This window comes from Lemur catta, chromosome 1 (genome assembly GCF_020740605.2).
Source record: "Lemur catta isolate mLemCat1 chromosome 1, mLemCat1.pri, whole genome shotgun sequence".
NCBI classification, from domain to species: domain Eukaryota; kingdom Metazoa; phylum Chordata; class Mammalia; order Primates; family Lemuridae; genus Lemur; species Lemur catta.
This window is the reverse complement of record NC_059128.1, coordinates 88,620,991-88,648,270: the sequence shown is the minus strand read 5'-3', so window position 1 is coordinate 88,648,270 and position 27,280 is coordinate 88,620,991. Positions and strand designations below refer to the sequence as shown.

The 27,280-nt window shown below is 35.8% G+C and overlaps 1 protein-coding gene across 4 annotated transcripts in view; it reads right to left on the bottom strand.

Moving 5' to 3' along the window:
- TCF12 (transcription factor 12) overlaps positions 1 to 27,280 on the bottom strand; it is a 346,996-nt gene that overhangs the window by 73,668 nt on the left and 246,048 nt on the right. For all 4 annotated transcript variants that reach the window (XM_045529980.1, XM_045529997.1, XM_045530003.1 and 1 more), the window contains exons 7-8: positions 9,659 to 9,794; positions 4,551 to 4,603 (exon numbers count right to left, since the gene is read on the bottom strand). In XM_045529980.1, the coding sequence (XP_045385936.1) occupies positions 4,551 to 4,603; positions 9,659 to 9,794 (189 nt within the window). The remainder of the gene's footprint in view (positions 1 to 4,550; positions 4,604 to 9,658; positions 9,795 to 27,280) is intronic.

Here is a 27,280-nt window from a genome sequence, read left to right as displayed (position 1 = left end):
AACCAAGATATATATATATATACACATACATACATATATATTTTATTTATTTATTTATTTTTGAGACAGAGTCTTGCTCTGTCACTCTGGCTAGAGTGCAGTGATATCATTATAGCTCACTGCAACTTCAAATGCCTGGGCTCTAAGCAATTCTCCTGTCTCAGCCTTCCAAGTAACTGGGACTACAGGTGCGCCACCATGCCCAGCAAATTTTTTTCTATTTTTAGTAGAGATGGGGTCTTGCTCTTGCTCAGGCTGGTCTCGAACTCCTGAGTTCAAATCGATCTTCCTGCCACAGCTTTTCAGAGTGCTAGGATTACAGGTGTGAACTAGCATGCCCGGCTTATAATTATGTTTTAACGCTCAAATAAAAAGAAAATCATCTTTGATATTAAATTAGGTTGTAATCTTATCCCTATGTGTGATTTTTGGGCAAATTACATATGTCTCTGAATCTCAATCTCATTTTTTTTTTTTTGAGACAGGGTCTCACTCTGTTGTCCAGGCTGTGTGCAGCGGCATCATCATAACTCATGCAACCTGAAATTCCTGACCTCAAGAGATCCTCCTGCCCTGGCCTCCCAAAGTGCTAGGATTACAGGCATGAACAACTTTGCTCGGCCTTCAATCTCCTCATTTTTAAGCAGGGAAATATTAGTTCTTTTATAGAGTTGTATAGCAAAAGATTAAAGCTTAGGATGATATGAGTAATGGTTAACACAGTTCCTCACACATGAAGTCCTGCACCTTTAACAAAGTGACACTGAGGCTATAAAGGATGCTAACAAACATATTACAAATGTTTCCCTTTCCCCCCCACAAATTATTAGGGGGAAAAAACTGCTGCCAATCCCCCACTCAGTGTTTCAAAATTCCCTCAAACTTTAAATCCTTAGTAAAAATCTGCTATAAATGAAAAACAGCTGGTGCACACGCTGAGAACAAAGAGAGTTGGTGCTTCGTGAAGGGGAGTGGGGAGAGGAGGTTCATGAACCCTAAAAGTAAGGGAAAATATCCTGCAAAGTGAGAGTACCATCCATGCCTTTGAAAACTCCCAGATAACCTTAACAACTATAAATGCCTTCTACTATCTATTGGCCAGGATACTTGAGGCTTTTATCTAGGGTGGAATGCTATGACAACTTATTCCTTTTCATATCTGGACTGATCTTATGTGTTCCCCCCTAAATCCTCCTCTGGGGTGGGACAGTGGGTCTGCTATAGGAAAATTACAAAGGCTGCATCTGGTATAGCATCTAGTAATACTGTACTATTATTCTTAATATTAGATATAGCCTGAACATGTGTTTGTTTTTTCATACTTCCACGCCTTTTAACTGTCTGGTCCATTCTCCCTTCTCTAACAGATGACTTGCTACTCATCTTTCCAGATACAGCTTAAATGTCAATTCCTCCTGAAGCTATTAGTAGGGTTAGTTCTATCTACCCTATGTTATTAGAGCACTTAGTAAACACCTTTACTTGCTTCACTGCTATATAATTAATTCATTGAATGCTTGTTTCTCATATTAGACAGTTCTGTGAAGGTAATGATGGTGTTTTAATATGTTTGAATTTTCAATGTCCAAGCATCATTCTATTGTTGCTACAAAAGTCCGTTTTGTCCAATCTTTCAACCTATCTGGAGAAGTGGAAAATTTCATGTGCTTAAAAACACCATTTATTCATCAGGAGTAAAGAAACTATGCTTTTTAGTTATTAAGTGAGCTTATCCATTTTAAAACCATAAGTACACAGCATTTTAGAACTGAAAAGAACTTCAGATTTCCCACTTCAAACTTCCTAAGAGCTAACTGACTAGTCTGTAATACCAATCAGCAACTGAGACAGGCAGATTTGAGTAGACTGTTTCCTTAAGGTTACCGACACACTGCTTTAATGATATTCAACACACCCTAATTAGATCTTCATGTAGAAACAGAGGATACTATTCAGTTGTTCTGCAGAGAGGAACAGAAAAGCTGAGGTATACGTTATACCTAAATATAAATCATGGCTTACAAAAAAGAAGTCCTCTTACCAATGCTCTATAGTCAAATTATACAGATTATCAATGTTCTGCATGTTAAGTAACCCTGCCTATTGTTTTTTGTACAGTATTATACTAACTTAGTTCTTTTCCTATTCCATAGTGAAAGTAACATGTATTTTACAAATGATTAAAGATAGACTGGACAAGCAGGAAACTGCTGAAATCTGAATGTTACTGTCAAATTTCTAGTTTTGTTTGGGAAGCATAATATTCCAATTATCATGGAATAAAATATGTATAGTCCATTTTCATTTTTATACCCAATTTTTAAAATAATTCATATGTCAAAAGTCTGTAATTTGCATATTTTTCAATAAAAGCACGTAAATAGAAAACCACGACTTTAAATTCCCATTTGTTTTAGATACTGAAAAGGTATATGGTGTAACAATAGTGTTTTCAGAAATTATTTAGCCATTATTTATCAAAACATGTTTTTAAAGTTTTAAAATTGTCTCTTTTAAAAATCTAAGATTTCAGCATAGCATTTACTTTAAAATACACTTTGTTATATATTCTTAATAACATTCAATGTGTACTAAGGTAGCTAGTAAAATACAACATGTAAACAGGCTTGGCTTATGAAATTTACTAATGGTTTCTTAAAGGAATCAAGGTTTCATCAGAGTTCACTGGCTTTCCCTTTTTCTGTGGCTTGTCTCAGACACCTGAGACAATACAGAGAACTATCTCCAAAGTAGTGAATACTGTCATGATTAGAAATGTAAGGAAGACTGGTGACCCCCAGTGTCTATTCTCTTTCCAGGCTGTTCTGCCCATTTTGCCCTTTTTCTTTAAAAATGAAAGAACTATGGAACACTGAAAATATATTGTTTCTTAAAATTAATGTTAGGTTGAGAAGAAATGAGATGAATTTTTCATTTACTAATTGGTTTTTTTTAAACCTGTATAGTTTCACTAAATATTAATATGTAATTTGACTTTTATTACTCTCATAGAATTATAGTAATAAATTACAAGAAAATTGCAATTACATGTTTTAATAGTTCTGTCAGTTTATGATTTCTGTTAATTTAACAGAAATCATCTGTTATACTGCTGAACCACCTACCCCTGCATAGCACACAACTGTTAAAATGTAAATTGCTCAACTATTTTTAGCTGCTGCTGAAAAAAAATTCCTGTCTTCGGGAATAATGATTTGAGGCATTGTGTTCATTTTGTTTATCAAGCAGCTATTCAGCCTCTAGTGGGCCCAAGTGCTTATGTAAGCAAAAGCTTTTAAGAATGCCTGCAGCTGCAATCCAACCTTCCAGGTAGGCTGCAGGTTCAGAGCACAGCTGCCCTAGGCTGCATAAAACTCAGATCCATCTGGAACTGAGTTTCAAAGAGGATTTCAAATTCGACTTTTCACGTATCACAGGATAGAGAAGGCGGGGAAGAACACAGAAAAGAAGGCAGGCAAACAACCAAAAAGATGATATCTCTACTTTAGCCTTAATAAAAAATAAAAAGCTCAGACCCATGCTGCTCCTTCTAGATTACTACTTGCCAAGCCGGATATTCCATTCAGTCTATACTTCGATGAGCTGTGACTCATCTGGCAGCACCTGCGCCCATGTGTTAAGTACTTCCAAATAAAAGCCCAACACCCATTTACACAACAAAGAGATGTACCCTACAAGGCATGGGGCCTCAATCCAACAGCCTCACTCCTGATTTTTTCTAAGCAAAGGGAGAGGAATAAAAAAAAAAACCTTCCTTCCTTGCACCACAGATTTTAAAATTGTAGGTGGATTTATGATGTGAGTTCATTTACAAATATTTTTACTCCTTTAAAGAATAAACCATATTTAAAAGCACAAACACCCCTACAGTATTAGATTATCAAGGCCATTAATGATTGTTCCACCAAACCTTTCCTACCTCCTTCATCAAAGCCTTTTATTCTCAAAGGATACATTTTTGAGCAAAGAGGGATCAACAAACTAGTTGCTTGAAAGCTTTCCTGATGCTAGGCTGAAGTTAGGATAGGCTTAATGAAGGCTTTAAAATCCACAAGGGCTTCACAATGAACATCTGACTTGGTGATTTATGCATATTAATAACCTCAGTCCTACTGAGGCAAGCTGAGCCAAACATGTCCTCCGAATCTTAATGTCTTTAGCTCCACTGGGATTATTACAAATGTAAATTTCTAAGATTTTCAACTATTAATCTCTGTCTGTCCTCCTGTTCAGCAACATAATGACTAATTAAACATCAAAAGACCTGTACAGGAGATCATCTTTGACAGCTACCGGCCTAGTCCTCTTCCCAAGAGGGGAATTCAAATGACAGGAACATGGAGTAAGAGCATATGAGTTAGCTACAAATCATCACAGAGAAATCTAAAAACCTAACATTAAATGTGGACTTAATCAATGATTTCATTCAGCAGTGAACAGTTACTATGTAAAGTATGCCCATTTTGGCAAGGAAATACTGAATACTTGAAATCAGTTTGTTTACCATCAAGTAAAAAAAGGGTACTTACAGAAGAAGGCAAACCAGGAGGCACCTTTCTGACTTTCTTTGCTTGCAAAGGATCTGCACATGGAAAACAATATATTTCGTCAACATGTTAAGAAAAATCAGACTTCAAATGAATAGGAAACAATTTTTTCCCCTAGTGTCTTTCTTGTTTTCTAAAATTTGGGAGTAAACAGGGAGATACAAGAATGGGGGCTTCATTCCTTTTAACTGGTTCTAGTGCAAAACAGGTTCTTCCTAATAAAGTGATACATTCTGAAAATATACATCCCATACATTTGGGAAGAGGACAATAAATAAAGAGAAACAAGAAAGAAAACAACAAACCAATAAGCAGGTATGAGGGAAGGGAATGAACATTTCTTAACCTGTTATGTGCCAAGAACTATATTTAGGGACTTTACATCATTTATCCCAGTTTCATTTGCAGAGGGGCACTTGGTGCAACAAGTCATGTTATTTAATAAGATTCCTGGCTGGGCACGGTGGCTCATGCCTATAATAGCAGCACTTTGGGAGGCCTAAGGCAAGAGGATCATTTGAGGCCAGGAGTTCAAGAGCAGCCTGAGCAACATAGAGAGACCCTGTCTCTACAAAAAAATTAGCTGGGCATGGTGGCATGTGCTTGTAGTGCCAGCTACTCAGGAGGCTGAATTAAGAGGATCACTTGAGCCCAGGAGTTTGAGGTTACAGCGAGCTATGATGATGCTACTGCACTCTAGCCTGGGTGACATAAAGAGACCCTATCTCAAAAAAAAAAAAAAAAAAGAAGATTCCTTAACATACAAATTTAGTTTCTGCATCACATTGAGAATTAGATTAGGTATAAAGCATATTTAAAAAACTAACAGCTAATGCTATGCTACAATTTATTATGGTAAATTTTATTTGCAATCAAATTTAAAGAATGAAAAATAAGGCTATAATGTGTAGATATGTCACATAAACTACCGAATGTGGGCATTGATACATATAATATCATACAGTATTGAGTAAGAACATTTCCCTTAAAAATGTGTGGCTAAACTGTAACTCCAGCACTAATTATTGTACAAGTCACCCTTTAATGTTCATATTTATTTCCAGGAAATAACTTGATAGAGAAAGTATATTTCTTTCTAAAGACATAATTCATCAATAAATGAAAACATGAGTATTTTCATATGCTAACCAGCCTCACTTGGTATTTTAATTTTACTTAGCTGTAAAATTTAAAACTTGTTCATCTTCTTTCTTGTAAAATAAAGTGATAAACATAGCTTTCCAATCTTACATAAATAATGGATCAAATTCAGGATTTTCAGAGGGGTTCAGTATTAGGAAGAGAGAACACATGAGGAGGCCGATGTAAAGTATACTTTTGAAAACTGTAAAAACCAGCACAGTACAGTTGTGCCTATGTATCCATGGGGGATTGGTTCTAGGACCCTCTGAGGAGACCAAAATCCACGATACTCAAGTCCCTGAAATAAAATGGTGTAGTATTTGCATATAATCTACACATATCCTACATATACTTCTAATCATCGCTACATTACTTATAATACCTAATATAGTGTAAATGCTATGTAAATAGTTATTATGCTATATTGTTAAGGGAATAATGACAAGAAAAAAGTCTGTACATATTCTGTACAGATGCAACCATCTGTTTTTTTTTTTTTTTTAATTTTTCTATTCATCGTTGGTTGAAACCATGGATGTGGTACCCATGGATGCGGAGGACCGACTACATTTTCCTAGATCATAAATGACATCATACAAACATGCAGTTTAACCCATTTCAATTTGGGCTGGGAATTCTGTACAGTGAATATCCCAGGAGGCTGCAAAGCTAAAAAAGCAACTTTATAAGTAGCACGTGAAAAAATTTTATACCATAAAAAGGGGAAAAAGTATTCATTAGCATCTGTGCCCCTACCCCAAGAGGCGGCCTATATTTCCTTAAAACAGAAGAGTCAAAGATAAGCACTGTATCTGTGTCTGCGTAAAACTTAAAGCCCAATTTCTCACAACTAATACAGCATCCCTTGAGCAGCGGGAGGTTTATCTGAGGCCAGGAGTTCGAGACCAGCCTGGGCGCACAGGAAGTCCCTGTGTCTACAAAAATAAAAAAATACATGCCTACAGTCCTAGCTACTCAGAAGGCTGAGGCAGAAAGATGCCTGGAGATCGAGGCTGCAATGAGCTATGATCACACCACTGCACTCCAGCCTGGGCAACAGAGCAAGACCCTGTCTCAAGCAAAGTCCAAACAAAACAAAACAAAAAAGCCACATTCTATATCAACACAGTCAATTTAACTGCCCCTACCAGTTTGAAGCCAATCACTCTATTTTGGAGTCACTTCTAGGAGATGATATTGCTACTTAGTTTAGGCCAGTTTTTCCCTGCCTCACGAATGGAAATTTTTCTTTTGTATCTCATCATTAGCTATCACTATAAAATGACATATTAATACAAAATGCCTGATTTAAACTCATGAGCCTGGGATTCACAGTTTACTTTTGAGAGCCTGCAAAATGTAACAGTTAAGAGAGTAAGCTGGCTGGATTCAAATTTCAGCTCCATCATATAGCAGCTGGGTGAGCTAGGGTAAGCCACTTAACCTCTTTGAGCTTCAGTTACCTCATCCATAAAAAGGAGATAACACCTCATTTTGTGTATTTCATATACTGTGATAATACATGAAAGCAACTCAGGCCAGTACTAGAGCATGACACTTAACAAATTTCAGCCATTATTATTAGGTTTATATTAAAATGTGAGGCAAAATGATTACAAATTGTACAATTAGGTACTATTCTGCACAATGTTGATTTCCTAAAGCACCTAAATCGCTTGAGAAGACGAGGTTGGTGTAGATAATCTCTGAAGTCCTTTTAAACTCTGAGATTTTATCAATAATTGCAATGCCAAGAAAGAGTGGCTAAGACTAAGAAAGAATAATGAAGAATGTAATAATAATCCACTGACATTCACATAGGAGATGGGTGGGTCTCTCTAGGCATCAAGAGAACCACCATATCCCTACTCAGTCTTGGCTGAGTTACTTAGCTTCTCTGGATCTTGGTTCCTCATTTGTAACATTAAAATTACAAGGTCATAATTATAACTGTAATTTGTAAACAGGTAGTGTGTACAGCATCATTCCTAGCATGCAGGAGACAACAACAGTATTTATCATCAAAATGAAAATGAAAAAGATGTATATTTTAACTTATAGCAAACCTGAATTTTAAGTCTGATTTTTTATGAAATCTATCCCCCTCTTTTCTAATTATTACAATAATTTGCCCCTAAACTTTTAGTAATAGTATATTGGTATGTATTACTGCCTTTTGTCACAGTATTTAATCACATAGCATACTAATAAGATATTTTTCTAGCATGACACTGACACATCTAGACTCAAATGAATGTTCCTACCCTGACTAACTCATTAGATAGCAAACAAGAGTGGAGATAGCAAAATGCATTTACAATTTATCATTTCTTTAATAACAAAAAGTATACTTGTCTAAATCACCTGGGCTGACTTTAACAGTGCACATACTAAATCATCCAGAATACTGAGAAGTGGACACATCTAATCAGAGTTTTCTATGCTGAATGTGATGATCCATCATCATGCCCTTTTACATTTTCAAGCATATCCTAGCTCTAGAGACTAGGAATATTTCACCAATATATAGGTTTAACAGAAGGTAGATACACAAATTGGAAGCAGTCTACAAATATTTGTGCAATGAATAACTGTGACATACATTCTTTTGGTGGATTATATTTATTTTAGAAGCTGGCCTACCTAATGTAAACACACTTTCTTTATGACTTTAATTTTCTTATATAAAGGATCTTTGGTAGGAATCACCAAAAATTCTGACATTTAAACATAGATTGAATAAGGCATCAGAGAACACCTGAGGCTTACTATAAACACCAACATAAAACAGACTGGCCTGGTTAGTAAGACATAAAAGAAGGAATCTAAAAAACGAAAAATGGGGCTTGAATGCTTAATATGTAATAGGGTATACTCTTCAGGTGATGTTTTGGAACTAGATAGGGGTGATAGCTGTACAACATTGTGAAGGTAGTATATGCCACTTAATTATATACCTTAATATAGTTAATTTTATCTCAGTTAAAAAAAAAACTGTGGAGTAGAAGCATTAATATACAAACACTGAACTTAGAGTCAGAAAATCTTAAATTTTATCCTGGATAATCCACCTGGTAATTATATGAGTGTGTCCTCTTTTGAGCCTTTTTTTTTGAGACAGGCTCTTGCTCTGCTGCCTAAGCTAGAGTACACTGGCATCATCATAGCTCACTGCAACCTCAAACTTCTGGGTTAAATAGATCTTCCTGTCTCAGCCTCGGAGTAGCTGAGACTACAGGTTCAAGCCACCATGCCTGGCTAATTTTAAAGAATTTTTTGTAGAGACTGGGTCTCACTGTTACCCTGCTGGTCTTGAACTCCTGGCCTCAAGAGATCCTTTAGTCTCCCTTCCCAAAGTGGTAGAATTATAGGCATGAGCCATCATTTGCCCAGAAAAGCCTTAGTTGTTATGTTAAAATTTAGGATTATATCCACTGCCTAGCAGTATTAATGAGATGAGAATATATATCAAATCACTTTGTAAACTGTTCAGCATCACAACAACTTTAGCCAAAAATAGGTGTTAATATTAGAACATGAAATTTTAACTATAAGAAAAACTAAGTTTAAAAACTTACAGTTTAACTTCAATAGTTAAGTCCTATTTTTCCCTATTTATTTCCTCATATTGAGGTCCAAACAAGACTATTAAATTGGTTGTTTGAAACTTGTTAAAAATTATAGCTTAAACAGCCATTCAAAATTACTTGTGGCCAACCTTTTAATAAAAAACTTATGATGGATTTATAAAAGTAAACATTTTGATTTCATTTATTAGATATCTAATAGACCTATTATTTTTATGCATATAAGTCCTGACATCAACATGATATCCAAGAATCCAAATTTCTTCTAATTAAAAGCATGGCCAGAAGTACAGACTAAGGGCGAAAAAAGAAAAGAAAGAAATATTTGTAGGATGGGATTTGTTCAACAATAACACTCACCAAGTGCTGCAGAGTCATGGAGTGGTCTTCTCCTGGAACTTGTGGTAGAGAATGAATAGTATGGTGTCCCAGGTTTTCCTGAAGAAGACAGCTGTGCTGGGCTCCCAAGCCCTAGATCTTGTCTCAGGAGACTAGACTATAAAATAAGGCCAAGGAAACAAATTATCTTCCTGTTGATCCTGACCCAAACCTGAAAATTTCATCATTTCTGAATTATTTATAGTATCTTCAGCAATGCCTTGAACTTAAGAAGCACTCAGGCCAGGCGTGGTGGCTTATGCCTGTCATTCCAGCACTTTGAGAGGCCAAGATGGGAGGACAATTTGAGGCCAGGAGTTCAAGACCAGCCTGGGCAACACAGGTGAGACCCCGTTTCTACAAAAAATTTAAAAATTAGCCAGGCATGGTGGTGAGCACCTATAGTCCCAGCTACTAGGGAGGCTGAGGCAGGAGGATGTCTTGAGCCCAGGAGTTCAAGGCTACAGTGAGCCATGATGATGGCACTACACTTCAGCCTCGGCAACAGAGCAACTGTCTCTTTTTAAAAAAAAAAAGAAAGGCACTTAAATTAGTACTTTTTGAATTCAATTAGACCATTGGTTTCAGCCTATATTTTCTCTTTCTTCCCACTGTCATGTTGCCTGCTTTTTAGTAATTATGTAGATCCATACAATCTCAGGGTTGAAAGACACTTTAGTGACTATGTGGTTCCATCCTTTAGTAACCAACAATATTTCTGAAAAATGATCACCAGCCTTTGCTCTAATGCTTTCATGACCACACAGGGCAGTAGACTCTGTTCTTTTTCCTTCCTCTTTTTTTCTTTTTTGATAGCTTTCATTGTTTTCCAGGTACCAACATTTTCAAGACTAGCCATTCCTGTTTTCTTCACTTGTGTCTCATGACATGGGTTTGAGTGTCCTCCTCAACCTGCAGTACGGAGCTGCAGCCTGTTAGGAACCTGGCTGCACGTCACTGCCTGAGCTCTGCTCCCCTCTACCCCCCATCCGTGGAAAAATTATCTTCCATGAAACTCAGGAAGCTGGCCGCACAGCAGGAGGTGAGCAGTGGGTGAGCGCTTCATCCGTACTGACAGCAGCTGCTCCCCATCGCTAGCATCACTGCATAAGCTCCATGCCCACCCCCCCCATGGAAAAATTATCTTCCATGAAACCAGTCCTTGGTGCCAAAAAGCTTGGGGACTGCTGTTTCTCACCATCCCTGACACTGTCCTCTGGATTTATTTTCAGTTCGTCAAAGTCTCTTGTAAAATAGAATGGAGGAGGACAATGCCCCTGATGTGGCCTGAATAGTGTGAAGTAGTTTTCAACACTGTATTTAAACAATCCATTTGTGTTAGCTCATATTGAGAGGTTAAGAATGATAACACTCTGTGGCTCTTCATTTTGTTGCATGTTCTGCTATTAAGTCATGTCCTTCCAATGTTGTACTTGTTCAGTTTGTGCTTTTTGGTCTCAAGTACAAAACTTAACATTTATCTCTAATAAAATTCATCTTGCTCTATTTGGTCCGTAACAGTCACCCATTCCTATCTTTCAGACTCTGAGTCTGTCAACCAATGTATCTGCTAGCCTTTCTAATGTCTAGGCATCAAAACTGTGGTTAAAAAAAACTCATCAGGATGACAAGGCTGAGGAGAGAGCCCTGAGATATGCTATAGTGACATAATGAGACTTTGTCAAATGCTTTACTGAAATCCAGAGATTCAGCAGCACTAACCCAGTAACCCTATCGTAAAATAAATGAGGTATGGCAGAATTTGGCTCCAAAATTTCTGGTAGGTGAGATGAAATGAGATTATACAGACTTGAAAGATAGGAGGGGGAAAGAAGACCTCGAACAGATAAGGTGTTGAATATACTTGAGAGGATACTCTCAAGTGAAAAGAGCTGTGTTTCCTCTAGTACATTTACTAATCTCCCACCATATATTTAATACCCCTTAGTGCCACCACCAGACTCTTGGTGGCTGTCAGTTCAGCCACTGAGTATCCTAAAGGTACCAAGAAATAAACCTCAGCTCTGGTCAGAAAGAATTAGCAGAAGTTTGGAATAGTAGTCATAGTAGCCCAGTCTCTGCCTCCATTCTAATAGTTAAGAAAAGCTCTCATCTAAATGACTATTTTTTTTTAATGTTTCTGCTTTAAAAAAATTTAGGGAAAATTCATATAACATAAAATTAACCATTTAAAGGTGTTCCATCAGTGGCATTCAGTACATTCATAATGCTGCTCAACCATCATCATCATCCAGTTCCAAAATATTTTCATCACCCCAAAAAGAAACTCCACACTCACTAAATAGTTACTCCCTCCTCTCACCTCCCCCTGGCAACTACCAATCTGCTTTCTGTGTCTATGGATTTGCCTATTATGGATATTTAACATATATGAAATCATATTATACAACATGTGGCTGTGTGTCTGACTTCTTTCACTTAACATAATGTTTCTGAAGTTTACACTGTAGCATGTATCAGTACTTCATTCCTTTTTAGGGCTGAATAATATTCTATTGTATGGCCATCCCACAATCTTTTAATCCATCATCCACTGATGGCCATTTTTGTTATTCTAGCTTTGAACTACTGTGAATAGTGCTGCCATGAACATTCATGTGTAAGTATTTGAGCACCGGTTTTCAATTCCTTTGGATATATAGCTAGCAGTGCAATTGATGGGTCACATGTAATTCTATGTTTAACTTTTTGAAGAACTGTTTAACTGTTTTCCACAGTAGCTGCACAATTTTACATTGCTACAAGCAACACACGAAGGTACCAACTTTTCCGAATCCTTGCCATCACTTATTAATTTCTGTTTGTTTGCTTTTTAAATTATGGCCATCCTTGTGGAGTAGAGTGGTATCTTACTATAGTTTTGATTTTCATTACCTTAATGATTAGTGATATTGAACATCTTTCCATGGGCTTGATGGATATCTGAGTATCTTCTTTGGAAAAACATCTATTCAAGTTGTTTGTCCATTTTCTAATCGGGTTTTCTCTTTGTTGTTGTATTGAAAGAGTTCTTTATGTGTTCTGGATACTAGACCTTTATCAGACAGTATGGGTTTCAGATATTTTCTCTTATTCTGTAGATTGTCTCTTCACTGTCTTGATAATGTCCTTTGATGCACAGACGTTTTCAATTTGGATGAAGTTTAACTTATTTTTTCTTTTGTTGCTGATTCTTTTGATGTTGTATCTAAGAATCCACCGCTAAACCTAAGGTCATAAAGATATAGCCCTGCATTTTCTCCTGAGAATTTTACAGTTTTCCTTCTTCTACAGTATGAGGAAGAGGCCCAACTTCATTCTTTTGCATGTGGACATCCAGTTGTCCCAGTACTATTTGTTGAGAAGAACACTATTTCTCTATTCAGTGGTCTCTGCATTCTTGGTGACAATCAATTGGCTATAGATGTTTGGATTTATTTCTGAACTCTCAGTTCTGTCCCATGGTATACGTCTGTCTACCTTCTCCTGGTACCACACAGTTTTGATTACTATAACTTTGTAGTAAGTTTTGAAATTGGAAAGGGTGAGTACTCCAAATTTGTTCTTCTTTTTCAACATTGTTTTGACTATGTGAGACTTTCTTGAAATTCCATATAAATTTGAGGATCAGCTTTTCCATTTCTGCAAAAAGAGGACATTGGAATTTTGATAGAAATTGTACTGAATCTGTAGACTGCTTTCGGGAGTATTGCCATCTTAACAATATTAAATCTTCCAATTAATGAACACCAAATGTGTTTCCATTTATTTAGGTCTTCTTTGATTTCTTTTGGCAATGCTTTGTAGTTTCCAGTATACAAGTCTTATACCTTGTGTTTAAACTTTTTACTAGGTATTTTATTCTTTTAAATAGTAATAATAAATGGAGCTGTTTTCTTAATTTTATTTTTGGTTTCATTAGTGTATGGAAATATGACTAATTTTTATGTGTTGATCTTATATCCTGCAACTTTACTAAATTCATTTATTAGCTCTAATAGTTTTATTGTGAATTTCTTAGGATTTTCTACATATAAGATCAGATCATCTGCAAATACTGATAGTTTTACTTCTTTTATAATTTGAATGCCTTTTATTTCTTTGATTGCCTAACTGCTCTGTTATTTTTATTTTTTAAATTTTTCTTAGAGATGGGGTCTCACTCTATCACCTAGGCTGGAGTGCAGTGGCACAATCGTAGCTCACTGTAGCATCAAACTCCTGAGGCTCAAGGAATTCATCCAACTCAGCCTCCCAAGTCACTGAGAACACAGGCATGAGCCACGACACCTGGCTCAAATTGCCCTGTTTGGAACACCAGTACAATATTGAATACAAGCGGTTAAGACTTTGTCTTGTTTCTGATCTTAGAGGGAAGCTTTCATGCTATTACTATCAAATATGATATTACCTGTGGGCATTTCACAATGTCCCTTATCAAATTGAGAAAGTTCCCTCCTATTCTGAGCTTGTTAAATGTTAACATCATGAAAAGGTGTTGAATTGTGTCAGATTATTTTTCAGCCATCAATTGAAATGATCATGTGGTATTTTCCCCTTCATTCTATTAATGTGGTAGATTACACTGATTAATTTTCATGTTGAACTAGCCTTGCATTCCTGGGATAAAACTCACTTGGTTAGGAAGTATAATCCTTTTAATATGCTCCTGGACTCAGTTTGCTAGTATTTCATAAAGGATTTTTACAACAATATTCAAAAAGGATATTGATTGGTAGTTTCCCTTGTCCTGTAGTATCTTTGTCTGGCTTTTGTATCAGGATAATGCTGGCTTCATAGGATGAGTTAGGAAGTGTCAGAGAAGGACTGGCATTATATCTTCTTTAAATGATTGGTAGAATTCACTAGTGAAGCCATTTAGTTCTGGATTTTTCTATATTGGGGGGATTTTTATTACTATTAGGTCATTAAATATGAAATGTCTGATTTTGAATCAAAAGCTTATTATGTCTCAAACAAGAAGCAGTACAATTAGTCAAAGTATGTTTCTAAACTATCGACATAGTGTTGCCATCTTAATGGTAGCTTGTTTATGTCAGCAGCATAGACGACTAGAGAGTGAGCGGCAATGAAATTGCAGCTTGGTGAGAATTGAATATTTTTCCTTGTAAGTAGTCCAAAGCCTGGAAGAAGTGGTAGCTGGTACAAGGTCTGGTGAATATGGCATATGACATAGAGTTTCCAAGTCCAGCTGCTATAGTTTGAGCAGCACTGTTTGTGTGACATGTGGTCAAGCGTTGCCTTGCCAAGAGGATTGGCCTGTCTCTATTGACTGATCTCAGCTGCTTAATCTCAAACATCCTCATCATTTCATCCAGTCATCTGTAATAGACTTCCGCTGTAATGTACTGACCAGGTTTCATGAAGCTGTGGTGGATAATACCAGTACTGGACCATCAAACAAACACCATCAGCTTTTTTTGAATATTCAGTTTTGGACTGTGTTTCAGCACTTCATCTTTATCCAGTCATCATGCCGAATGCTTGTGATTGCCAAAAAGAATCCATTTTTCATCACACGTAACAATATGGTGTACAAATGGTTCGCCTTTATGTTGTGACAGCAAAGAAAGGCAAGCTTCCAGATGATTTCTCTTCTGATGCTTGTTTAATTCATGCAGTACCCATTCATCCAGCTTCTTTACCTTGACCATTTATTTCAAATGGTCCAATATTGTTGGAATAGTAATGTCAAAGCTTGCTGCTAACTCATGTATAGGTTGAGATGGGATGCACTTCCATTATAGCTTTTGGTTCATCATTATCCAACTTGGTCTCAGGTCACCCACGTGACTCATTTTCTTTTTTTTTTTCTTTTTCTTTTTTTCTTTTTGAGACAGAGTCTCATTCTGTTGCCTGGGCTAGAGTGCCATGGCGTCAGCCTAGCTCACATCAACCACAAACTCCTGGGCTCAAGCAATCTTACTGCCTCAGCCTCCTGAGTAGCTGGGACTACAGGCATGCGCCCCCATGCCCAGTTAATTTTTTCTATATATTTTTAGTTGTCCAGCTACTTTCTTTCTATTTTTAGTAGAGATGGGGTCTCACTCTTGCTCAGGCTGGTCTCAAACTCCTGACCTCAAGCAATCCTCCTGCCTCGGCCTCCCAGAGTGCTAGGATTACAGGCGTGAGCCACTGCGCCTGGCCACGTGACTCATTTTCAAGATTAAAATCACCAGAATGGAACTTCTCAAACCATCAACGTACTATACATTCATTAGCCACATTCTTTCCAAGCACTTCATTGATATTTTAAGCTGTCTGCGCTGCACTGATTCCACGATGGAACTCATATTTGAAAATAACATGAATTTTTGACTTATCCATGGTTTCACAAAAATTGCTCTAAAAAAATTTGATAATCACAAGCCAAAAGGTGCATTTGAAAGACTGAGGATGTACCTTCGCAATAAAAATAAAACAAGAAGTGTCAAAGTGAAATGTCAGAGATATCAATTGTCAAACTTAGTACTTAAGGAAACTGGACATTTCATACTTAATAATGCAATAATTTGACTCTGCTCTTTCTTTGTCATTCTAGCTAAAAGTTTGTCAATTTTGTTGCTCTTTTTAAAAAACCAACTTCTGATTTTGTTGATTCTTTCCACTATCTTCTATTCTCTATTTTGTTTTCTTTTCTTTTTTTGGAGACAGAGCTCTGCTCTCTTGTGCTGGCTAGAGTAAAATGGTGTCATCATAGCTCACTGCAACCACAAACTCTCAGGCTCAAGTAATCCTCCTGCCTCCAGAGTAGCTGCGATTAGGTGTGCATGCCACCACAATCTGCTAATTTTTCTATTTTTGGTAGAGGGGGGGTCCCACTCTTGCTCAGGATGGTCTTGGACTCTGGACCTCAAGTGATCCTCTTGCCTCAGCCTCCGAGAATGCTAGGATTACAGACCTGAGCCACTGTACCTGGCCTATTCTCTATTTTCTTTATTTCTGCCCTAATCTTTATTATTTCCTTTCTTCTGCTGGCTTTCAGTTTAGTTCTTCTTTTCTAGTTTCATAAAGTGTAAAGTTATATTACTGATGTGAAATCTTGCTCCTTTTAAAATGTAGGCATTTATAAGTATAAATTTCCCTTTGATCATGGCTTCTGCTGCATCTCATAAGTTTTGCTATGTTGTTTTTCATTTTCATTTGATGTTTCAGTTTCTTTAAAGCTTATTCAACAATGGTGGAACACAAATGAAGCAATCAATGTACTACACCAGCCAAAGTCATTCACTGTATCTTTCAGAATTACTCATAATTAAGAATGTCATTTTTTCAGACTCCTCAAAAGGTAAATTCTTCTATGGAAAATGTTGATATATTCCCTTATAAAGGAGAAAAGTGGGGAGAAGATGATTTCAATCACCAGAAAATATGAGGTATACATGAAAAGACTATATAATATCAATGTAATTATTTAGCATTAATTGCAACACATTCCAACAGATACAATGTTCAGCAGATTGGGAGAGAAAGGTGTCATTATCAGACATAAAGGAGAAACAGTCCCCCTTAAGATAATAATCTCCGGAAGAAATGATAAAAGGGAGAAAAATGATCAATATAAACAATACATGTATATGTACTTTCTATTTATAAAATAGACCGTGAACTATGGATTTTTAGATGATGTTAAATGTCTAAGAGTGGTGTGACCTAGGAACCCTTAAGTCTTCCATAGATGTTACAGTCAAATTTCCATTGTCATGTCTGTTTTGCATTTCTTTCTTTCTTTCATTTTGCCCATGTTAGGGACATTCAACATTTCTCAAATAGCAAGATCAGAATATGACTCATAGCATGCTAGATGGAACATACCATTACCACATGCTTGATGGCAGGGGTCATGTACCTAGTTTTCCTTTTAAACATCATTGGTCTTTCAATAGGATGTTCCCTGTTTTGTGCCAAACTGATTTTCATTAATATCAGTTTGTTTTGAGGCACCTATTTTTTTTTTTTATTACTTTATCTGTATTTTCTCATGTGGAAGGCACATATGAGGCTGGTCACTGTGCACACATAAACAAACACATGAGAGGAGAAGGACATTTGTATGTCTCGTAACAGCATCCCTCACAACATTCCCTGGCATACAAATTCTTATGGACATATATAAGACAATGACCAGTAAGACAGGGGTCGACAAACCACAGCCCATAGGTCAAAATGGGCCTGTTTTTAAAAATACTTTTCTTGAAACACAGTCTCACCCATTCACTTATGTATTGCTATAGCTGTTTTCACGCAGCAATGTAAGAGTTCAGTGCTGCAAGAGAAAATGTATGGTATGCAAAACCCTAAAATATTTACTATCTGGCCTTTTTTATGAAGGGTTTTTTTGACCTTAAGCTAACGCTTTGAAGGGGAGACAAAGGATTGAGTTTGGAGGCTGGTGAAGAGAAGTCTGTCCATTTCAGTAATAAGGTAAAAACAGATAAACTTTCAGATGAGTAAAATTTAGTCAGTGAGCTGTTTCTTCAAAGAAGTCAAATAATAGTCATAATAAAGACTCATAGAGGCATGAAATCTAAGTGATGAATAGGAAAGTGCATTCCTTACATTTCTAAAAGTAGAATGAACACCCACAAAACTGCTGATGTCCTAGAAACAGCACTGGTTTTGCAGTTAGCGGCCCTGAGTTCAAATACTGACTGGTGATCTTGGGTGAATTATCTAACATTTTTGAGTATGTTTCCTCTTCTTTAAATGGGTATGTTACTAATAGCTAACAGGGCAGCTGGGAGAAGTAAGGCTTAAAAGTAAAGGTATATAGCATGGTTATTGGCCCTAGTTAATACAAAAAACACTTGCATTTTTTTCTTTCCCTATAAATCACCACATTCTAAATATCACAAAAGAATGAAAATAAGATGAATGACATTTTTATTCTGTTTCCTGGGCACAAACCCTTTGTCCTAAGCAAGTGACCTAAGGTTTCAGGAGACTCCGTCTGCTCTGAATCCAAACTGGCTGGGTTACAACTCCCAATGGCTATGGTAAGAAAGGATATTGGAAATAGGCAAGAGAATAGGGGCTGAAGTGACAGACCCCTAGAGAGAGGGTTGACAATTAGAGGTTAAATCCAAAGAAAGGTGTGACAGATTCAAGCAATATCAATCAAGATCAAGAATAAAGAGAAAATGTCAACTTATTCTCAAATGATTCAGCAGAAGTATGTACATTTGTGTGTGTAAGGTCATACACCGCCCCCCCCCCACACAGAGTGAAAGAAAAGATGTACACAAACATAGTGAAATGTTAACTGATGACTCCTCATGAAGAGCAAGTGGACATTCATTGTATTATTATACAACCTTTTCTGTGTTAATTTTTTCTGGTTAATTTTTCAAAATAAAAAGTTGGAGTAAAGAAGAATAAATATCAAAGATCCACTAGTGTGTTTTCAAATGTACCATCTCAGTTAGTATTTATAGCAATCTTATTAAGTATTATATAGATTTTATATATTGTACAGATAACAAGTAGTAGAACCCTAATAAAACCTAGGTCTGTTCAGAAAGCCCTTTCTTCAATACAAGACTTCTAAAACAGTTTGCTGACCGAATTATCATTTATAAGACTGTTAATTTGAAAAATATAAGTAGTTTATAAATAAATTTGTGGATTATAATCCTAAATCTGAGTTGTCTATAGAATATATAATGGTAGACTTTGCATATTTGAATACAGTAAAGGAAGAAAAAAAAACAAATATTGTTAGGAAAAAAAAGTTTACTTGTTACAATTTTAGTGTTGACAAACTTTTCTCCTCACAATAGACAAATCTGGTAATGTACTTAGGAAATGCCCTGTCTTCTGGTTCCATAATGAATATAAATGCCAAAAAAGATATAGAGGCTATATTTCACTCACAGCAATTGACTGTCCTAATCACAGCAATTGACTATTTCCCCTATTTAATCTGTATCATGATCCATATGATTAGGTAAGATAAATATAGGAAAAATGTTTCTTTTTAAGAATGCAAGATCATATTTTATCCTGTTCACTAAAATGAATTGTTCATCATTATAAGAAACACAAAAGAAGTATAAGATCACGTTTTCTCCACAAGGACTTGACAATCTAAGAAATAATATCTGGGAAACCACTGAGGAAACATGATTAAAAAATCAAGGGCTAAATTATGAAAGCCTAACAGTTTTATATTCTGCCACTAACAAAATAATATATTTTTCCTTTATTTGATTCTTCAAACATTTAAGTAATACTAAAGCACAAACTATTTTATTTTTCTTCTCCTAAAATTAGATATCAGCTCATATTATTGATTTTTCTGCCTGCCTAAAACAAATGAGAAGCGCTATTGATTACCACTGATCTTGTCCTGAAGGTATCTCAGGCAAAAAAGAATACACAAATATCCCAGAGGACAGGGTACTAGACAAAGCAGTTTTATTCTGGTGAGCTGTCTTATTCAAGGTAGAATTAGTATTCAGAAATGACATAGTACTAATTTCTTAACATATTCTTAGAAAAGAATCTTTTTTGTAGTCATCTAGAATCTCATCTATGAAAAATGCATCTAATACTGAAGAATAATCAATGAAGGGTTATCCCCAGAAATGCTGGCCTAGATTATTGTGCTAAAACCTACAGTAAGTTACATTTTGAATTACATATGACAAATCTCTAGTCTGTAAACAAAAATCCCCATTTCTTTATAAGGAACTTTAGTAGCCTCTGTGATAGATATATTTTAAGTTTTCTTTCCTCTTCAGGTGCAAGAAATACCCTGACTCTCAAATGTGCAGCTGATCAGGCTATTCAGTGTAAGCCTTGATGGTGATACTAAAAGAAAAGTAAAGGAGACAAAGTAGTGGGCTTGGCAACATCTTTTATTAATATGAACTCCTGGTTAATTATATTGGAAGGTAATCTAAATGTGATTTTATAGGAAGACAGAAGAACATCCTACATAAAATGGAGCTGTTCAGTAGCTAGATAGATTGAGAACCACACTGCAATAATTTGAATATTCTTTACCCTTAAAAGGGAAAATTAAGTCTTGATAATAAACAGGCTTGCTTTCTCAGAACTGCTTTTTACCATTCAACGTCTTGGCTCAAACACTGTTCTAAACATACTTTCATATCCATTCATAACTTCAGATTAAATAAGGAACCTAATTAATCCTACATCAAAAATTATTAGCATAATTTTATGATTAAAATTTTGAGGCAATAACTCATTATTAAATTGTTTTCTAGAAAAATAAGATACACAGTACCTAATATTATAGTCACATATCTCAAAACATTTAAAATATTTATTATGGACTCATGGAACCTTTGATCTGTGTACATTTTACAGGATTCCTTAACTTCATGCCTATCTTAAAATGGTATGCAGTTTTTAACACATAAAAGCTAAGAGCTGTTCAAAAGATTTGTTTTTTTTGAGGAGGGAGTATGTGAAATTAATGGGACAGAAAGATATAAAATAATCATGATTAAATAGAATACACAAACTGCTAAGATTTCGCAGTTGAATTCTTTATGCTGTAGTAACATGCGTTTCTTTTGTCACTGCAAGATCAAAAAATAAATTGTTCTAAGAGCAAAATTAGTATAGTGTTACCATATTTGCAATTGTTCTTTTAATTTCAAAAGAAAAATCACAGCACAGTTTAGCTATATATCCATTTGAAGTTTCAGAGGTTATGGCAGGGGAACTGGAGAGTGACAAGCCTCTCACCTCAAGTCACAATCAAATCAAAATATCAGAGGGTGAGGGCCACTAGGCAAAAAACAAACGTTAGGCTTTAATAAAATATTAGTCCTCTGTTAATTTTGTACAAATGATTTTTTTAAATAATGTAGTAAGTTTCAAATCTGGAAAACACTGACATTTGTGAAATAATTGTATTATGATGCAAATTCATTTACATTGAAATTTCAGGGATATGTTAGCAATTATCAGCATGTTGTTAAAGAACTCTATCCTGAGAATCTCATTAGACAGTGATGGAAACTACAGTTGTTATCATTCTGAGAACAAAGGGATCTTGAATGAGTAATCAATAGCAACTCTGGCAGAAAATGAGACATTAATTATGATCCTCTCCAGTGTTTTGTCTAAGACAAGATTTCATTAAATGCTTTGTGCAACCTGAATAGTTCCAAGTCATTACCAACACTTTGGACAATGTATTAATTTGGGGGTGGGGGGCTGGGAGAGAGAAACAAAAGAAAACCTGAGATACTTCTAATCCTTTCCTGGGTCAATAAAAACACACCAGCCACCACTAGCCAACTGTTATGCCGGTTCTTTTATAAGTCCCAAATCTTATAATCTCACTATGGTCTCTTCAAATTTAATTATCACTGTCTATACTTAAGGTGTCATGCAGGTTTGAGAAGATAATGACAGTCATTCATCAGATGTATCCTGCCAACCCAATCGGCCCAATCTTTTTGGCTTAAAAAAGAAAATAAACTACCTATGTACTATTAAATTGCTAAAACATGGTAGTCTAGCAGTTTGTTTCTCAGTCTTCTTTAATTACAAGTAACAATGGGAAAGTTTACCAATTTAATATTTCTTTTCCACTAATTCTTTTCTTTCAACTTTTCTCCTAAATCCTGTATCATCCATGAAAAGGTATCAGAGTAGAAAGATCTGGGATGTAGATCAATAAAGACTTCTTGGAAATAAAAGAAATATGAAGAAAACCAGCTAAATGTCATTTTAATATATCCAGTACTTAAATAATTGCAAATATGCAATTAATGAATTTCTTTTAGGAATTTATAGGCTTCCATACAGAGTCCCTGCTTCCAAAAATGCTACAGAGGATTTCTTGAAGGCAGACTCTTATGAACTTGGTAGTGAGCATGCTCTAAGCATGTTTTCTTCAGAGTGAGCAGTTTTTCTAAATGTCTGAATTTAGAAACTTCCTTTTAAAAAGGGGTCTCTGTAGACTAGGCACAGTGGCTCATGCCTGTAATCCTAGCACTCTGGGAGGCTGAGGAGGGAGGATCACTTGAGGTCAGGAGTTCGGGACCAGCCTGAGCAAGAGTGAGACCCTGCTTCTACAAAAAATAGAAAAATTAGCTGGGCATCATGGTGTGTGCCTGTAGTTCCAGCTACTTGGGAGGTTGAGGCAGGTGGATCGCTAGAGCCCAGGAGTTTGAGGTTGCAGTGAGCTATGATGATGCCACTGAACTCTACCTGGGGGCAACAGAGCAAGACTCTCAAAAAAAAAAAAAAAAAAGGTCTCTCTAAATGTATTTCCACAGCGCTTCCAGTGTGCCTCTGAGTCTTTTCTTTACTGAATACAAAGAAGCCAGTTATGTGAGGTACTAACATTAGAAGAACAGGAAATAAAGAAATGTCATTTCTCTTTTGCTATTGTGGAAATGGTGTCATGCAGTCATTAAGGCTTTTTTAGAAGAGTTCTAATACCTTGAAGCCACTCCCTTTCTCTTTAATACCAGCTTTCACATGTGGCAAAAGAGTACCCCCCTTCTCAATTCCTTATATTTTCATAAGTACAATTAACAGCAGCACAAAATCCAATATAGTATTAGGCATATAGCTAGGCATGCAATACTTCAAGAACTGAAACATTACATACTGGACATCTTTGAAAAATTGAACTTTTTATTTCAGAAAATTTCATATACACAAAAGTAGAAAAAAAGAGTATAATGAACCTTCATGTACCCATCATCCAGTTTCAATAACTGTCAACTTTCTGTTGTTCCTGCTTCATTTATCCTGCCATTTCCCAGCTCCTGTTACACCCTCCAAAATTGACAATAACCCTTTATCATGTAAGATCCCCTGGGACACCTCTTTTTTGGTTTGTTTTGAAATGGTATCTAATCTCTGCCCATTATTTAATAGGTTCTTTTCTCCTGAAATAAGTTTGCAAAAGAACAGACTTTCTGAAACAATGCTCCCAAAGGGCACTAAGTATCACCAAAAGTGTAATTATCAATTTTTATGAAGAGAACAGAAACAATGAAGTTTTTTTCCCTGCCAAGTAACCCTTGCATAATCTAACTCTCTCTGGCCTTTAACAAAAGCAGGAAATTTAAATTGCCTATTGCCTGATACTTCAAGATGAGACTTTTCTCCCACAAAACAATTTATTTTATCTATGTTCCAAAGGACCCACAAAACCCAGAAGATCACTCTGCAGGCAGTTGATGGCTTATTAACCTTGTTAACATGTTCTTCCTAGATCTCATGGTTCAGATTCAAACATTTTCTGAATACCTACTGTGTGCCAGCCACTGTGCATGGCCCTTTCACATGCTACCTCATGAGCAAATCATTTCTTGGATAGATTCAACATCGATCTAAGAGCTAGTTTCATGTTTTCTTAACCTTCATGACTCCAACAATCCCCGAATCACCAATCTAATAATCTACCCCCCAAAGGAAGATGTTGTTATTAGCACTAGGAACCAACTGACTTCTGAATTTTTAATTATGATATTCTTTGACATAACCTACTACTCTTACAGTGCCAATCCTTATTACTCCCTTATTACTTACTGCACCTGTTCTCTCACCTCATGGCCTCCAACATCTTGACCTTTTTTTCCAGTGCCAAAGTTTAATCTTGGTTTCATTTTCTTCCTTTGAATCCTAGACCACATAGTCTATTACTTTAACCATTTTCTCATCACTATATCAATTCTCCCATCCTTCTGATATTTCTCAGCTATGAAATGTTGGGGAAATTATATAAATCCTTGAGGCTTCAGGTTCCTCAGCTATCAAATAGAAGGAATAATAACAACGGTTACAGCAGCAGCAGCACCACCACCACCACTTCTTTCAGAGTACTGAAGGGACCCAATGAAATAATGTTTGTAATGTTAAGTGTCTGATATATGTTAGTCATTATGTATTAACACCATCATTAACCTATCTAACTGTCCTGCAAACTTGATTACTATATCAACTCAACCATTTGGTGCCTGTGCTTATACACTCAGTCTGCTGGCTACTACTGGAATAAAATTAAAACACATATACAACCATATAGGTTAGTGTCAATAGTAATTTGTAGTCTCCAACCTCAGATGGACCATCAGTATCACTTGGAAAGCCTTTTACTTGTCACTACAGAGCTTACAGAATTAATAAACATTTTAAGGTCTTTTATTTCCATCAAATAATTCTGACATTATAAAATCTCAGTAGAGTGAATGTCTAGTCTCTGCTTGAATACATCTAGTGAGAGGAAAGTCACTATCTACTAAGGTTGAATACTCCATCCTCTGAACAGCTCAACTATGAGAATATTCTTTTTTATATTGGGTTGAAATCAGGATTGCTTAACGTCTACTCATTGTCCAACATTTGAACCTTCAAAGTTATAGAAAGAGCCAAATTATGCTTCAGATATTTGAAGATGCCTTTCACGCTGAGTCCTAACTTCTTAAAACTAAACACTCCGAAGTCCTTCAGTCATTCTCCATACGATAGAGTCACAAGTTTACTACTTGCAAGTTCTTCTCTGAATGAGGTTTGGTTTACTTTTGCCTGTTTTGAAATAGATTTGCTTGGAATGGAACACAATATCAACTTCCTTATTCTAAATATTATGTTTCTAATAATTCAGCCCAAGGCTAAGGTCCTTACTGTTAGGTTTACTGTTACATAAGGAAAGATCCAAACTGCTCTTTATAACAACTAGCTTTAATTAATTCTCTTGGGGAAACAGCAGGCCAGTGTAGGGACTAGCCACATATGAAAGCCCTTGATTCTCTTAATTGTCAGAAACATATACCTGTGTAGGAAAAAATTAGTGCTTCGATGGAAAATTATGCATTATTACAGTAGGGTTGGCTCTGTAAAGAGCTAGATAGAAAATATTGAAGTTTTTAAGGCCATACTGTCTTTGTTGCAACTACTCAACTCTGAAATTGTAGCAAGAAAGAAAGGAGTCCTAGCTAATATGTAAATGAACAGACACAATAAAATAAACACAGTAAAAAAGAAAGAGGTGGGGGCATTTGGCTGGTAGTCAAAATCAACTGACCCCCCCACCCCCACCCTACCCCAGTCAAGAGCACACCTTTCCAGGTTACGATTCTCATTCAATGGAAGCTTTTGTAACTCTGTAAGTTGTAGATTACTGGTAGCAATGGAAAAACAACTTTTATAGATCAGGAAAAAAATTCTGTCCAGTGGAGGGATAAACAAATTTACCCTCAAAACCTATGCCCTCCTTTAAAGGAGAAAAAAACAAACAAAAACCAGTTTTGCCTCTACTTGTACATTCATTTCCATATTTTTGCTCTATGAATCTGCCTGGTTTTGGATTCTCCTTTGAACTGGCTGTAATAACACCTTACAAACTTTACTGGTGAGATAAAATCTATATACCTGTTCATTTTTATATCGGTGGGACACTCATGCTTTTATCTTTTTTTAATTATCTTTTAACACCTGCAATGTGTTCCTACATAACTAAAATGCTTCTAAACTACCTCCTATTTCATTGTTCTTCAAATGTGGCCTAGAGCAAGACAATCTCAAATATTTTCCTTGTCTCCTGTTTATAAATTCTCTTGAACCAGAGCTTAACTTTCTAAGACACACTTTTATTTTTCACCATGCCATCTGTCCAATCCAAAATCCTTAAGAATAAAATTCTTTGGTTAGGCACCTAAACCCCTTCCTTATAAATTCAGACATCTCATACTGTTCTCTAAACAAATATCCCATTAAAGTAAAACTAAAAGGCTACTTTCTGTTCCCCCCCACCCCCAGGAGCTATATTATTTTAGCTTTCATATTTAAAGTCTATGATCCATCTCAAATTTGTATATGATATAAGGGAAAGGTTGAAGTTCTTTTTTTTCAGATATTGATACACAATTGTTCCAGTATCATATGATAAAGAGATTTTTCTTTTATCATTGAATTACTGTGGTGATCTTATAAAATACCATTTGCCATATACGTGTGGGTCCCTTTCTGGACTGTCTAATCTATTCCTTGATCTTTTTGTCAATCTTTATACAAATACCACACTGTCTTGATTAGAATTGTTTTATAATAAGTCTTGAAGCCATGTAAGGTAAGTCCTTTCTTCTTTATTTTTCAAAATTGTTTTGGCTTCTTAATAGTTTGCCTTTTTAGGTGAACTTTTAATCAATCTTGTCAATATTTATAAAAAGCCTGCTGGAATTCTGATTGGAACTGCATTAAATCTGTAACCCAATTTAGGAAGAACTAACACCTAAATGAGAGTTGAGTTTTCCAATTCATGAACATGGTATATTTCTCTATTTATATAATCTTGATTTCTCAGAGCAATGTTTCATAGTTTTCATTGTTGAAGTCTTACAAACCTTTGTTAAATTTAACCCACAGTGTTACATGCTTTTTGGTACTAATATAAACAGTACCATTTTGTTAATTTCATTTTCTTCATTTCTAGTGTATGGAAATATAATTGATTTTTTAGATTGCCTCTGTATCCTGGGATATAACTAAAAGTACATAATTCTAGAAGTTTTCTTGATGACTCCTTAGTATTTACTATGTACACAAACATGTCGTCAGTAAATTCAATTTAATATATTCCTTTCC